At 39.6% G+C, this 17,127-nt stretch overlaps 1 protein-coding gene across 8 annotated transcripts in view; it reads right to left on the bottom strand.

Moving 5' to 3' along the window:
• SERGEF (secretion regulating guanine nucleotide exchange factor) overlaps nt 1-17,127 on the bottom strand; it is a 251,347-nt gene that overhangs the window by 194,024 nt on the left and 40,196 nt on the right. For 7 of the 8 annotated variants that reach the window (XM_050955826.1, XM_050955827.1, XM_050955828.1 and 4 more), the window contains exon 9: nt 241-407. The exons of the other annotated variant lie outside the window; for it this stretch is intronic. In XM_050955826.1, the coding sequence (XP_050811783.1) occupies nt 241-407 (167 nt within the window). The remainder of the gene's footprint in view (nt 1-240; nt 408-17,127) is intronic. 8 annotated transcript variants of the gene reach the window in all.

Below are 17,127 nucleotides of genomic sequence, written 5' to 3'. Positions count from 1 at the left end.
CTAATGAAAACTCCAATCTCTCACTCACTGCTTCGACCAAGAACAAACTTGTTTCAGAACACAATGATTATTTAAGAATTACAAATAATTGAATCAAATTAAATTCGGAGTACTTGAGTGGGAGGGAAGGGCTGGTTTTCCTTCATTTTGAAAAAAGTTTTTTCAGATCATTCTGAGCATCTTGACTTGTGCAAAGATGAGAAATTCTAAAGCTGAGAAAAGGACAAATTTTTCCCTTACCTGAGATGCTCCAGCGAGGCAAGGCACTGAAACTGGCACATTAGACAACTGCTCCAAATGCTGCTCAGATGATCTCTGCACCTCCTGTCTTTGTCCATCGTGAACAACTGCACTCCTTCCGAGCTGCCCATAGTCTGCTCTACCCCATGTGAAGACCCTGCCAGTTTCTAAATACAAACATACCGTTATGGGTTATTTCTCCATTACAGCCAATGTTTGGAATGCTAATTTCAGAACTAGAACAACCAACTCTATCTAGAACAACCGACTCTTTACTGCACCCTACCTAAAAGCTCAGAGAACACAACAGTGAAAAAGTGAGGAATCTACTTACTCTTTGGAGTATGAGGGGAGAATAGGTATTAAAATGTAGCTGAGAAACTCATTGCAGTTACCCAAACTTCAGCGTTTAGTTTTCAAACAGAAATGCCATCTCTGATGAGCCACGGATTGTACATGGAATTGTCTCAGTAAATCTGCATCCTCTAAATGTGCTGTATAGAATTTTCATACACATTTGTTTTACAAAAGAAACCTTTTTGTTTTGTTTTAAGAGAGACACACATAAAATAGCTTATGTTAAATTCCAAGAGATTTTCCTTCCGTCATAGTATTTGGCACAGAGAGCCCCAATAGGGCTTTCGCCAATATAAAAATCTCATTAAAAAAAATCACATCCCAAACCATTATTATACTGGTAAAAACTATAAGTATAGACCTGGATTTAGGCTCTGATCCTATAATTGACAGTACGTAAGTGGACTACTGTCCCCCACGCAGAGTCCCATTCACTGTAATGGGGCTAAGCAAGGGCAGAGCTTTTCACCCACAGGCTATCACCTTATTCAACATCTCCTTTTTGCTGATGACGCAGCAGTGACAACCCACACAGAAGCTTATCTCCAAAACCTTATAGTCAGTTTTCCCAAAGCCTGCCAAGACTTTGGGCTTATCATAAGCCTAAAAAAGATTAACATAATGTTGAGGAAGCACCTTCCATCAAGATCAGCAACTATGAACTTGAAGTGGTGAACACAGTCAACCTTTCACTTGAAATGGAATTCAACATCCGCACTGGAAAAGCCACGACAACAATGTCTAGACTGAGCAAGAGGAGATGGCAAAACAACTAACTGACAGAACACACAAAGATCCATGTGTATTGTGCATGTGTTATCAGCACACTTTGTATGGGAGCGAGACATGGACCTGATACTCTCATCAGGAAAAGAGGCTCAACAGCTTCCATATGTGTTGCCTTCATTGAAATTTTGGCATCTCCTGGAGGGACAGAGTCACCAACACTGAAGTGCTCGAGCAGCCCAGCATACTCAGCATGCAAACACTCTTCAGTGATGCCTCCACTGGCTTGGGTATGTGTGCCGAATGAATGATGGGGCGCATCCCAAAGGACATCCTCTACGGTGAATTGGCATCTCGGAAAAGACCCAAAGGACACCCAAAATTGCATTTCAAGGATGTGTGCAAGCGAGAGCTCAAAGAAATGAACATGGATGTGGACAATTGGGAAGATCACACTCAAGACCACAGCCTTTGGAGACAAGAGCTTAACAAAGGTCTCCAGAGTTATGAGAGGAAGCCGCCCAGCTTAGCAGAGGAGAAAAGAGCTTGCAGAAGGCAGAGCCCAAAGGGTCAAAACATCATCTTTAAATGTGATGGATGCGGCAGAGACTGTCTCTCTCAAGTGGGGCTCTTCAGCCACAGCTGCCATAAAACCAACTGAATAAATTCTTTACTTCTCAGGGGCACATACTCGTGGTCTCTCAAGACTGAAGGATGCCTGCTACTTATCTTTTATGGGAATGAGTTCCATAATCCCGCTTCAGAGCCTAAGAACATTCTGTCTCCCACAGTCACAACTCCTCCATTGGTTTACAATTTTACTGCAGAATGTTGTTACCATGTGAACTGCATTAGATACTATATACAGTAAGTTCTCTATAGAATATTGATCAACATTTCATAGCACCAAAAAAAATTCAACCTGAGGCAGACACAAAGCATGGAAAATTCCAGCCCGAAAAGTTAAATTCTGTCAAAGTTATAAGCACTAGGTTATGATAGAAAGCGTTAGGCACTCTTAACAAGAGGCATTGCTATTCTGTCACCTATAACAGAGGGTATTTAATAATGGACTAAAAATATACATTAGTCACATAGAATAAGAGGCTGAGGGATGAATTACTTAAGAATTAAAAGTGACATAACAAGGAATATTGATCTAAAATTAGAAAAGGACAATTTTTAATTACAAGTTAAGAAAACACTTCTAGCAGTGAGTCAATTAGACAATGGAGAACATTTAACAAGGTGGGCTGCTAAGGCATCAGAATTTGATGTTCAAGAAAAGACAAGATAAAAAGACTTAGCACATAGAAGACAATCCTGAAATTTGTCGGACGAGAAGCAGAACACCATGCTGGAAGTCCTTTCCACTTCTATCAAAACATTGACAGTGTTTAGTAAGAGCTTGATCCTGCAAGGTGCTCAGCACTCTGACCCCAATCCATGAAAGCACTTAAGATCATGCTTAACTATGAACATGTGAGTAGTTCCACTGACATCAGTAGAATTATATGTGTGCTTAACATTAAGCACATGCTGCATTGGATCAGGACAGACTGCTCATCAGCGTGCAGGGACTGGATCCCAAGTCAGAAACAATGGGCTTAATTGTGTAACTTTAGGGTGTCATGTTTTAAGTGAAACTAATATCCAAACCAACAGACCAGATAACTTGTTTTTTTTCCATTTTCATGTATGCTTTTATCTAGTCCATGTTGAAATTAATATTATATTATTCATGGTGTTTTATGTATCAGTAGAAATCTGCCTTCCCTTATCTCAGTCACATGGAATTAATTGATTTTCTCCTATTCTTAAAGCTGATAGCCCCCAATATAACAGATCATAATCAGAAAATCCCTTAAATCCTTTGCTGAACAGGGATTGACTTAAACATGTGTTTAAATGCTTGCTGAATTGGGACCTCACTTTTTAATCTGCAGTTCAACCTCATGAAAGCGCCTCTAGATTTACTTTATATCCTCCTTCAAACAAACTGCCACCATGAAGGAAAATGGAAATCCAACTCCCAAAGTCTGTGGCGTTGAGCATGTCTAATGATATTGCTTATAATACTTCTACATTTCTGTCTGACATTGTACATTTCACTATGCTTACTTATGATGCTGTCAGGAATGTAAAGTATGTTATTTTTCTTTCTTAGTCATTTCCTAATCAATCTATTCAGCCATATGGACAGTTCCAGTACAATCATAAATAGTCATTGTTGTACTGGAACAGTCCATATGGCTGAAGAGATTTTGGTCTTGTACATTTGACATTGAAACTGACCCATTTTTAAAGAACAGATAAGAATTTTAGTAAATGTTGATTTGTTTCTTCCACATCACTTCAGATTTACTTTTGTCTGAAGTTATAGTTGTCACTATTTTAAAACTGCATCATGATTACATTATGGTCACTTATCTTTAATTATATTTAAGAACACCTTACTAGACACACAAAAAGCCACAATCAAGAAAGAAGGCTGTGCTGGTTTAGAGGGGAAATGACAGCAGCTATAAAAAATAAAAATAATAATATATAACAAATGGAAGAAAGGAATGAATGTATATAACTCAGAAGTTTGTCACTGTATAAAATTGCTAAGGGAAACAAAGGGACCCAAGGAAAAACCTATGGCCAGAAGAGTTAAGGACAATAAGAAGGAGGGTTTTTTAATAATTAGAAATAAACAAAATCCCAACAATGGTATTAGTCCATTACTAGGTAGAAATGGCAGAATTATCAATACAGAGACAGCAGAAGTGCTCAATAAATATTTCTGTTCTACATTTGGAGAAAAAACAGATGACAGTCTTATATGGTGAGTGGGCTTGAAGCGGTGCAGGCTGCAGGGACAGGCTGGCCACTGCTTCCTGCAGCTCCCATTGACCAGGAATGGCAAATCGCAGCCATTGCAAGCTGCTGGGGGCCGTGCCTGCGAACGGTCAACATAAACAGAATGTTTTGCAGCCCGCCAGCAGATTACTCTGAGGGGCCATGTGCCGAAGGTTGCCGACCCTGCACTAGTATCTCTAGAGGACGTTAAACAGAAGCTACTAAAGTTAGACATATTTTAAATCAGCAGGTCCAGATAACTCACATCCAAAAGTTTTAAAAGAGCTGGCTGAGGAGCTCACTGGACCATTAATGTTGATTGTCAGTAAGTCTAGAAGCACTGGGTAAGTTCCAGAAACTGGAAGAAAGTTTATGTTGTGTCAATTTTTAAAAAGGGTAAACAGGATGACCTGGGTAATTATAGGCTGTCAGACTGACATTGATCCCGGGCAAGGTAATGGAGCAGCTGATATGGGACTCATAAGAAAGAAAGAATTAAAGACAGGTAATGGAATTAATGTAAATCAACATGACATTATGGAAAATAGATCCTGTCAAATTATTTTGATATTTCTATGACATTACAAGTTGGGTTGATAAAGTCAATAGTGTTAATATAATATACTTAGATTTCTGTAAGGCATTTGACTTGGTACTACACAACATTTTGATTAAAAAAAAACTAGAACAGAAACAATTAACATGGCACATATTAATGGGTTAAAAGCGGGCTAACTGAAAGGTCTCAATATGTAATTGTAAATGGGGAATCGTCATCGATTGGGTGTGTTTCCAGTGGGGTCTGACAGGCATTGGTTCTTGGCCCTGCACTATTTAACATTTTTATCAAAGACCTGGAAAAACACAAAGTCATCACTGACAAAGTTTGCAGATGACACAAAAATTGGGGGAGTGGTAAATAATGAAGAGGGCAGCTCACTAATTCTGGGCAATCTGGATCACTTGGTAAACTGGGCACATGCAAACAATATGTGTTTTAATATGACTCAGTGTAAACGTGTACATCTGGAAACAAAGAATGCAGGCCATATTAACATAATGAGGGGTTCAATCCTGGGAAGCAGTGACTCTGAAAAAGATTTGGGAGTTGTTGTGGCTAATCAGCTGAACATGAGCTCCCAGTGTGATGCTATGTCCCAAAGAAATAATGCGATTATGGGACACAAACAGTAATCTTGAGTAGGAGTAAAGAGTTATTTTACCTCTGTATTTATCATTGGTGCAACCCACTGCTGGAATACTGTGTCCAGTTCTGGAGTCTAGCACTCAAGAAGGAAGTTGATAAATTGGAGGGTGTTCAGAAAAGAACAACAAAAAGATTAGAAAACTTGTTATCGTGATTGATCTCTTTGAGTCAACCTATTTAGCTTAACCAAAAGAAGGTTAAGAGGTGACTTGATTACAGTCTATAATGCACATTTCAGTCTAGCAGAGAAAGGTATAACATAATCAAATAGTTGGAAGTCAAAGCTAGACAAATTCAGACCAGAACTAAGGCATACATTTTTAAACAGGGAGTGTAATTAATCACTGGAACAATTTACCAAGGCTTGTGGTGGATTGTTTTTTTTTTATCACTGACAATTTTTACATTAAAATTGAGTGCTTTTCTAAAAGACATGCTCCAGAAATTATTTTGGAGAAGTTCTATGACCCGTGTTATACAGAATGCCAGACTAGATGATCACAATGGTCCTTTCTGGCTTTGGGATCCATTAATCTAATAACACCCAAAATTCAAGAATTAGACACTTGCTAAGCTATTTGTTCATAAATTCTATCCAATAAACAATGTATGAAAATAGTTATTATTCTAGGTTCTTTATTACAACTCATGGATGCATTTAAAGTAACATTACCTGTAATCACTGAACAGTTACAGTGAATGGTAGAACTTTATTTGGTCAAAGTTACGATAGGGATCTTTATATAAAATTCTTTTTACATCTCTCTCTCATGAAAATTCACAGGTTCTTATGCAAAAATTCAAGAGGTCCATTCTGAATCTGCTGTTAGCTCTAAGTTTCATATTAATTCTTTCAATGATCCACATCCCTCTTGGTGGTGTTCTGCATATTTTATATAGTTGGGTATGTTTTCAGTACCTTTTTTGTATTTTATTTATAATGCCTTAAATATATCCACTAAAAAATTGCACACAAAACACAGACTTGTATCTACTAATGCCTCTTCAGTAAAATCAGCTCAGAGCAACTGACTGCTTTTCATTATATTCCTCTCTTCATATATAGATGCTGGAGCTAAGGAGAGCTGCCGCACCCCCTGGCTTGAAGTCATTTCCATCATACATAGAGTTTACAGTTTGGTTCGATGGCTCTGAGCACCCCCAGTATACAAATTGTTCTAAAACCCCTGCCTTCACAGCTCTAGACCCTTAAAATTTCAGCTTTTCCTGTTGAAAGACTGTATCTCGTTTAGAGAAAATAAACGTTATTCAATGGAATTCACCATACGGGGCAGAAAAGACTCTAACACAGGTGGACTGTTAGGTTACAGGGCTGCACATCACCCTAAAAAGGAAAACAAATATTCCCAAAGTTGAAGCCTTTAAGCACAGATTCCGATAGAAAGGTTAAGGGCACAAAATTCAGCACTCCTTATTCTGGCAAACTGCCTTTTACTTTATTAAATATTAAAGTATAAAATTATTAACGTAATAATATTAAAGTATTATACTTCAATGAGAGTTTTGCAATAGCTAAGTAGTGCTGAAGAAAGCCCTGAATTAACATGTCAAATTACCATGCCAGATAATAGGATGGTGATAACTGGCAACATCATATGATAAATTCAATGTATCATGCTAATTACTGTGCAGCTCTGATAATTTCACCTGCACTCTGTCCACTGAGCCATCTCTGTCAGGACTGCACCTAACACTCCACACCTTTAAGAAGCTTTGAACAGCCTCCACAGATTGTCCCATTATTGAAAAAATAAAACCAGAGAAATGTTTGTCTCTTTGCCTCCACATTTACACTGACTGAACACTCAAGATGGGCAATACCTGTATTCAGTCAAAGGAGCTATTCACATGCTTAAAGTTGAACATGTGCTTACATGCTTTGCTGGACTGGGCAAGAATCTGTAGAAGATACTGTGAGGCTGGATTTTTCTGAGAAGACATTGTAACCTTAAGTATCAGATGAGGCTATGGGCAAACCAGAAGAATTGTGTTTGGATGAAATTAAAATGAAACCTATTCATTCAAAAATCTAGATAGAGGAGAACTATTGTCAATGATAGACTGAAATGTGAGCTTTCCTCCAGTACATATGGTTGTTTCTGAACTCTGCCATCCCATCCGAAACAGCTCCATCAGGGGGTTATATTAAACCACCTATCATTCCTTGCATTCATTTTCAAACTGAAAAAATGCCCTTTCATATCTCTTTCTTCCTGATTAGAGACACGATTCTGCCTCACCAGCTGTGCACCGGCTCATTCTAAATTCTAACTATGATGCATCTCTCACTTGTAGACTTTTATTAGCAATGTCTTAAAATGCAGATTGCTGCCTAAATTTAGTTACATAATTAAAAACAAATCTCACTCATCTCTACCCCAGCAAACAAAATTGCTGCACTCATAGTTCAATAGAGGGCTTGACTTTTCATCTAAAAACAACTGTATGCTAACGAAAAGTAGGGAGAAAAAAAATCAAAGTGCTATTTAGTGATGACGCTGACATGCAAAGATGCATAAAACATTAACCAGCTATGGAAAAGGTCTATTTGCAAATGCATTATAGTATTACCAGAGGTTTACTGTTCTGCGTACTTCTGCAAATAAATTCAGCACTATGCTACTATGGCAGGATGAGTCACACACTTTTAATGACATTCTATATTTATATCTTCATGCCCTTCTTCTGCTCTCAGTTCTGTGCTTTCTCCCATACAACCTCTGTTTTATCTGAGACTCCCTTCCTGACTCAGTCCACCTCATCCCCAGCCTCTTTTGGTGTCTAGGCTGGGGGAGGGAGGCTGCAGCTGGGCTCTGAGTAGGGTGACCAGATGTCCTGATTTTATAGGGACAATCTCGATATTTGGGGCTTTTTCTTATATAAGCGCCTATTACCCTCCACCCCCTGTCCTGATTTTTCACACCTGCTGTTGGTCACCCTAGCTCTGGGGGGAGGAGATGTGGGTGTCTGGCACTCCAGCTGGGCTCGGGGGGGGGGGGGGGGCAGAGAAACAGGAACTTGGTCATCATAGGGGTTTCTTTAACTCTCTACTCCTGGGGGAATTTTGTGTGTGTATGTCTGTATTGTTACAGACATAGTTGCTGACAGGTATTTTTAAATAAATTACCAAAATAATTGAAACTGGCATGCTTATATAGTGTTACTTTAACAAATAAAATATGCAGAATTTTAAAATATTGTGCACAGAATTTTTTGACACAGAATTCCCCCAAGAATAAGATTTGCAGCAGGAAGAAAGCTGAGACAAAAACAGAAGAGACTTCAACTCAGGCTGTAGATGAGAGGAGGGAGTTATGCATTTTCTGGTTCTGCCTTTTTCCTGTAGCTTACGAGTAAAGCTTGTTAGAATGAACATATAAGGGGGGCCATTTGCAGAGGCGTTTACTATATCAGGCCCCACACACAGACATGCAAGACAGAAAATTTACCGCAAACACATCTGGGGTTGTGGTTGCTTACATTTTTTTTAAAATGAAAAATGGGGAGAGTTAGGACATCAAGAGAAATAAGTAGCAGGGGGAAGTTGAACTCCTTAAGCAATCAATCCTGGGAATTGCTGAGCAGCCTCAACTACTATTGATGGGCAGGATGCCTCAGCATCTTCCAGAATCACACTCTAAAGGTACCGATAATTGAACAACAGAATACAGCATCTGTACAGCAATAAGTGGTTGGAATGCAGTGCCCAGGGTCGTGGTCTAACAGCAAAAGAGTCGTGAGGATCCCACCCCAAGACAGGTAAGGGTCAGAGGTCCAGCACCTAGAAAGCTGCAGTGAGAGAGACCAGAAAGGGGAGAGGTGCAACTAGCTCCATAATAGTCACATGCCTAACTGCCATTTGTGCTTTCAGAATACCTCCCACAACCCAACCTGAGTTATACCTTCTTCCCAACCCTCCCTTCTTTCTCTAGCTCAAACCTGCAGCTTATTAGAATTCACTGACTGCAAGAGATTTTCAACATTTCAGAGCCATAGGTCATAAAACATGGGAGCCAGCAACAGAAGCCCCGTCTACATTACAGACATCTGCACCAATGTAACTACACCAGTGCAAACCCCTAAGATCAGGCTAGAGAGGAACTTACACCATTTCTCTTTCAGAAAAATAAAGGTGGAAGGCAACAAAACAGAAAAACGAAAAGAGCATGAATGAAAAGCAACCCGGTTCTTCACAACCTTTTATCCTCTGACACATCAAAAGAACACTGACTGAAAGAAGCAGGGCTGTCACATTCATTTTTCATAGACTGCAATGGGATGGGACAGCTTGGAAAGAAATCATGAGTATTCTCCTGCCTTGCGGGAAATGGCCACGTGAGGAGGAGTCGCTGACTTGTGCGGAGCTGAGGGGAAAAGGGGGAAAAAAAAAAAAAGACTCATGAAACCATTTTATATGCCAGGCTCAGTTTACTGCAGGCACTGAAACCCGAAGGACATCTAAATGCCTGATTTTGATCAATACTGATATTGTTAAATATTGATACAATGTGATGAGGAACTTTTTAACAACTATTCTGGATTTTGAGATCCAACATATCAGCAGGTCTCTGCACACTTTTCAATTATCATCACATGCATGTGTGCATGTGCTGGTTTTTAATCTTCTGCTAAAAGGGCAAGCAAGAGGAGACAAGCAAAAAAGATTTAGTGCCTTTCTTTGTCCTGTGTGACTTGCTAGCCTGATTCTTCAAAACAGATGGGTTCTGGCAATCATCGTTGTCACCTTTATATCATCCCCAAAATTTGCCCTTCTCTTCTGACAGAGGAGTTGTCCATTTTCTTTTCAACAAGTTGCTTATCTTGCAACCATCTATGCCCACAAAGACAGGAGCCTGAAACAAAATATTTGTGTCCAAGGGAATTCTTATGGAGTACAGGAGGGTTATTATCAGAACCAAGAATCAAGGCATAACATTGAGATGAGAACTGTCAAACTGACTATCACTTTGGGGAGAAGACACTGGCAGCAAAATATGTAGCAATTCATATCCCTCAAGATCTATATGTATATATAATATCCTGTGCTCATGACAGAAAAAAATCTTAACTGAGCTGGCAGACAGAACTGCACCTGAATAAGAGATGTGTCTTCTTCAAAGTTTCCATGCCACTTCTTTCGTTTACTTGTTTTATAAGATATCACCATCCTGCAGTGGAAATGACAGTTTCAAGAGGAAACCCTTACACGGACATCTGATCCGTATACAATATATGCTAAGCCCCTTCCACCCAAAAAGGAGTTTGTCCCAATAACGTTTCATTCTTACTCTGTTAGTTGTAGTATTGGATGGAAAAGAGACTCCTGCAGAGGGGAACTGGCAAACAGTATTTCTTTCCTCCAGGGGCTAGCTTTTCCTTTATAAAATGGAGAAATTATTGTTACTAGCTGATTTAGAACATCTTTTTCCTACTATTTTCAAACATGGGTGCTTAAATTGTGACTTAGGAACTTGATTTATACATCCAGTTTTGATAACCATGGCCTAAACTCAGTGGGAAGTATAAAGACGAGTTTTCTGCAAAGGCCTCCTATACCTTGTCAGTACTTTGAACTGTTTCTTTGGAATCAGATTTTGCCTATAATAATTAGAATAATGAGATCAATACAAGATGCAATAGCTTACAGACGACTGATTTGGGTAGTTTGACTGGGATGAAGAGACTGTTGACTTTTGTGCAATTATATTAGAAAAATGCAGGCTTCTCTAACAAAAGAAAATAGATCATTGTAACCAGAATCCACAGTAAGCCAGTTATGTAACTAAGGGCTTGTTTATATAAGGAAATTGACCAGCAGAACAATACTAGCACACTTATGATGCAAGAGTAATATTGGTATAATACACCACGTGGAGACACTATGCCAGAAAAAAGTGACTTTTTTTTGTATCGTTTATATTGCGTGCACCACTAATTTGTATAAGGCCATTACAATATTCTCAGCATTGATTTCTATCCCATTTTTTATACATCCTAACATTTTGTGTTGACCATCGCATTGAGATGTCCACTATGATGCCTAAGGTTTTTTGATAAGTTTCTGATCCACATCTATCTTCAGACTGCACTATTTATTATTATGGCTATTAAAGCACTATTTCCATGAGGCCAGCATATACTCTGGCCTTCTCTTGCCAGTTTCCTTTGTGACTGCACCTCTGTGCAGTGTTTCATGTCTCAGCAATACTGTTTCAAGAAAGTAAGAACTGGAGAACAATGGCTTAGCACAATGGCACGGGGCGGGGGAGGGTGGAAAGGAATGAGCCAAGACTTGCAGAGATGGCAGTTAATCTCTGTGGGCTGAAACTGACCGCTGAGGCTGGGAAGGAAGAGGAAGAATTTTCCAACAGACAGGCCCCAGGACTTGGAGTCCCCACCAAGCAGTGGAAGATTAAGCGGATCCCACATATCTGTGGATAAGATTCTTGGCTATCAGGGATCCCAGCACTCAGTGAAACTCAGATCTGCAGATGATGTTAGTGAAGCCCCACCACTGGAGCCAGGAGGCTTGGTAGTTGGAATCTGGATGAGATAGAGACTGGCCCCAGCTGCCCTCTGTCACCTCGTGTTTGAATTTATCATAGTACCACAGTATGCACTATGACACTCCATAATTAACAGCATGGTCGCATGCTAAATGCCAACACCAGCAGCAACAAATGGCAGGAGTGCCAGTGCACATGGCAGGCCAAGCACTGAAGCAGTCTGGCCTGCCTGAGAACTGCAACACGAAGCAACAACATCCTGAGCTAAGGAATGATAAGACTATCTCATCAACCTGGGCCTTAGCAGTGGTCATGGCTTATTCTGAGGGTTCTTTTAATGATCTATGTAGGTTTTTCAAAGAAGCAATAAAAATTATTTCAATTTTAAAAAGTCTGGTTACTAGCTTGGCAATACAAAAGTGCTAGCAAAGCTTGCTTTTCACCTTAGCATCATAAATGGGGATAGATTCCAGTGTATTTCTTCTAGGCTTTAGAATCTCACGACAATCGTCCCAAATACAGGTCAAAACCAGAAAGCAATGCTGTCCTCTAGAGGACCGTTCGTCATTGCATTTTCCTGAAACAGCAGTTTTTCTGTTCTACACTCAGCTAGTTCCACCTCACACAATCTTCCAGAATTTAGTGATGGGAAAAAAATGAAATTAAATACAACTCTGGAACTCTACTTGGAAAGGTATTAGAAACAAAACAAACAAAATAATGTGGCATTTATCAAAATATACGCAAAGCAAATGAGACCCAGGTTCGCAACTGATCCAGGAGAAGGGGAAAATGCTGGAGAATCCTATACAGGTTAATGATTTTATTTTAGTTTGATGGGGTATGCTAAAGCCCTATAATTAAAAGGGCTAGGCATCTGAATCAATATTTACTAAACCACTTCGGTCTCACAGTTTATAGAATGAGCTTCTAGGAAAGAGCCAAGGAGAAGCTGCTCAGACTTGCACAATTTTAGCGTGAGTGAATCAACCTGTTTTTCAGTCTGTTTAGAATGCATTATTACTTGCTTACAATAGAGCCTTGATTCCCCCCCCCCCCCCCAGCATTGTCCTCCCCCCCGCCACACACACAGAGTAAGACACAGCCTCTGGCCCAAAGTCTAAACAGACAAGAAGGGATGGGAAGCACAAGCACAGAGGGGTGAAGTGACTGCCCACGGTCACACAGCTGACCAGTGGCAAAGGTTATAATAGAACCCAGCTCTCAGTCCCATGAATTATCCATTAGCCTACAATGCCATTCCCAGTCTTTGCCAACAATTTGGAGTTGAAATAGTTCCTCCTCCTGTGGAATGGGTACATTAACAATAAAATAATTGGAAAAAACAAACAGCAAAGTACACAAAGCCACCCTATATTCTTTAAAATGCTTCCTGGAATAGAGATGGTACATTTACTCAGTGTCATTCATTGCCAAGCTTAAGCCCTGAGGAACAAATTAAAGCACATTCGGTAGCTGTGGAACTGCTGTAAGCCAACCCTTTGCGCTTTCTGTCTCTGTATACATTACACCAACTCGCTCTGACATTCTATTTTTGTTCAGTGGGATCAAAGTATGCCTTTTCTAATCTATATTTTTTTTGGGAGGGGGAGGAGAGAAGCCTTGTTCTTCTAGCAACATTTTGTATGTTCAACTGTAAGCTCCTCGGAGCAAGGACTGTATCTTTCTTTGTGTATGAACAGCATTTAGCACAAAATGGCCCTCATCTTAATTAAGGCCTATAGACACTGCTCTAATACAAATTATTAATAATAAAGCAAAATAATAATAATGAGGGTGCGGAAATAAAATAGTTCAAATGAAGATTAATCAAGTAATCAACTCTAATACCATTCTAGAGTTTAAACTGAGAACACAAAACCAACATATATCCCTTGTAATACGTAGTAAGAATACATTATATGGATAGATGTTACTAATGTTAGAGGAATAAGTACAAACACTTATCATATACTATAACTAAAAGAACAAAGAAAAAAGCTTTGCTTTAAGAAAATCCATACCACACAGCAACACATTCCATGGAAGAAGGAAAGAGATGAAAATTTAGGTAGCCAAAAGAGATTATATATGGATATTACTAATTATATTACATAATTCTGACTAATGTAATAGATGGAGGAATGCTAGGGGAGGTAGACTGATAACTATATAGATAAATATATCAGAGTCAAGTGCATATTTAGGCCAATCCTGTAGCTCCTGAGCACCCAAAAATCCCAGTGAAGTCAATGAAATTTACATGTGTTCAAGAAACAACAGATTAGGCCCTTGAATGGGGAAAACATTTTTTAATAATAATAACTGGAGGTATACCAATCTCCTAGAACTGGAAGGGACCTTGAAAGGTCATCAAGTCCAGCCCCCTGCCTTCACTAGCAGGACCAATTTTTGCCCCTTATTTATCAAGACAGAAAGGTACCCCATGGTGATATATCTGATGTGGGATCATTTCTAGCACCTAGAAAGAAGCTGGGAAATTTAACAAACATTACTGATTTGATACAATTGGAAAAATTTATTGAAAAAGTCTATGATCCTGATTCCTAACTGCACAAAGGTATAACTTACACCCCCTTTAAGGCTCATTTGTGCTGCGAAAGCGGTATTAAGGGGCCTCAGCACAAATGAAATCTCAGTATCTAGTACTTAATACTCATAACAGTTGATAGTTCTTCTACATCCCACACTATCTTACATAAAGTAACTATTCACATAACACACATGCATACTACTTACAAGGTCTTACTGTAATAATGAAAAGAACAAAATGACAGCTTTTTAAAGCTATTGGGCACCTCCAGGTGCTGACAGGTACCTAGCGGAAATTTCAAAAGTGCTTAGACACCTAACGCCCACCCAAGTTGCATTCACATGACATTAACAATGCTGCTTAGATTATCACTGTTCTTCAAGAGAACAATGTTCGTGTTTAAATAATACATACAGAAATAGTAACAGCTAAGGCTTGGTAATCAATTAGTCAAAAGCAAGGAAATGTTAAAGCTGATTGAAGTCTTGATCTCTACAAAAAAAAACAAAAACAAAAACACTACTACCACTTATTACCACACACATAAAAAGACCAAATTTTTTTAAACAAATCAGTTCAGTAGCATTAAAGCTATTAATGTTTTAAGTTCAAAGAACACTGTTAACTTGGGAAAAAATAACATTTCCATCTGAAAATATGGCTTCCTACTCCAAGCAACTTCTAAAATGATTATAACTGAAAGAGATTACAAATTGTATACTTTGTACATTTAACTGTTACAGTGTATAGTCTGTTTCATTGTTTTGTGATGGTCAGTTTCAACTCCCAGGCCTTGAACCTTGAATATCCATTCACCCTATACAAAGTGAGTGCAAAGCGCTGCTGCTGGCATGAGCAAAGAGTTTTGGTTTGGTAGTGTTTTATACGTAGTTTGCAGTTTCCAAGTTCAGCTAGTTGTAAAAGTGCAAAGTATTCTTATTAGGCTGTTTCATGTCAATACTTTGCATTATTAATGCTTTCAGTTCCCAACTTCCCAGCAAAATTCAAAGAGTATGGATTGGATGGACTATAAGGTGGATAGAAAGCTGGCTAGATCGTTGGGCTCAACAGGTAGTGATCAATGGCTCAATGTCTAGTTGGCAGCAGGTAAAATGTAATTATAAACAGGGAATCATCATCAAATAGGTGTGTTTCTAGGGGGTTCTTGCAGGGATCCGTTCTTAGTCTTAAACTATTCAACATTTTTTTAATGACCTGGATGAAACCATAAAACCATCACTTATAAAGTTTGCAGATGATGCAATAATTTGGGGAGTAGTAAATAACAAAGAGAGCAGGTCACTGATACAGAGTGATCTGCATCACTTGGTAAGCTGGGTGCAAGTCAGCAATATGTGTTTTAATATAGCTAAATGTAAACATATTGTGACAAAGTTCTGTCCTTGACTCCATGGGTCCTGCGTTTCCTGGAAGATTTTTGCTAGCCTCAGAGGTTCCCTGTGACCCTCCACGTAGCCCTTCTCTCTCTAGAGGCAAGGGTCACAGCTTACTGAGTCATTTTCATCATAAGCCAACAATGTCTCCCAGTCTCAGTGATTAATCAGGGAAGGGATGCGGGGGAGCCCAGGCCCACCCTCTACTCAAGGCTCCAGCCAGGGACCCTAAAATTGGCAGCTATGGTAGCTGACTTTTTGGAAATAGAACATGTACAATTTCCTGGGCCACTTCCCCACAGCAGCCCCCCACTCAATATCTCCTTCACCTTTACCTCATAGGCTCCTTCCTTACACCTGATATGGCTTTGTACTGCTGTAGTCCTCCAACAGGACAACTCCCTCCTACAGCTCCGAACACCCATACCTCACTGACCAACTGGGAAGCTTTTAACTAGTTCCAGCCAGCCCTTGATTGGCATCAGGTGTCCCAATCAATATAGCTATCTTCACTGCCTTCTAGAAGGATCTTAATTGGTCCCAAGTGTCTTGATTAACCTGGAGCAACTGCCATTTGGTTACCATGGTACCAGGGATTTGTTTAGCCTGGGGCTAACATGCCTGTTGCTCACTACTTTACTGTAGCCATCTGGCCTTGCCCCATCTCAATATACATCTAGAAATAAAAAATGTAGGGCATGCTTACACAATTGGGAGGGGGGAAGAGATTCAGGGGATTTGCACACAGGTCGGCAAGGCTCCAGGCAGGCAGCACTTCCATGGTCATAGTGGATTCCCCATCACTGACAAATTTTAAATCAAAATTGGATATTTTTCTAGAAGATCTGCTCCAGGAATTACTTGGGAGAAATTCTATGGCTTGTGTTTTACAGGAGGTCAGACTACATGATCACATTGGTCCCTTCTGGCCTTAGAACCGGATTCTAGATTCATAGGTTACATCAGACCAGAAAAAAGTAAATTCCAGAGTTGTGGGCCCTCCACTGAAGATGCCCTGGGCCTCACACAGTCAAATCCCAGAACTGCACGCCCACAACAGATCCATAAGCTCAACTGTTGCAATGGGACAAGGGGAGATGATCTTTCAGGGAGTTGGGACACAACTACATAGAGCTTTAAAGACCAAAAAGTCAAGATGTGGTAAGGAGGTAGGTGTGCAAAACAGAGAATTGCATGCCTAACTACTGGACTTGATTGTGTGCTCTGTTCTCAGATGCAAAAATTGCAGATGCCGTTTTAGAGGCTTGTTTGAAAATG

This window comes from Gopherus flavomarginatus, chromosome 5 (assembly GCF_025201925.1).
Source record: "Gopherus flavomarginatus isolate rGopFla2 chromosome 5, rGopFla2.mat.asm, whole genome shotgun sequence".
NCBI classification, from domain to species: Eukaryota; Metazoa; Chordata; order Testudines; family Testudinidae; genus Gopherus; species Gopherus flavomarginatus.
This window is presented reverse-complemented; position numbering and strand designations above follow the sequence as displayed.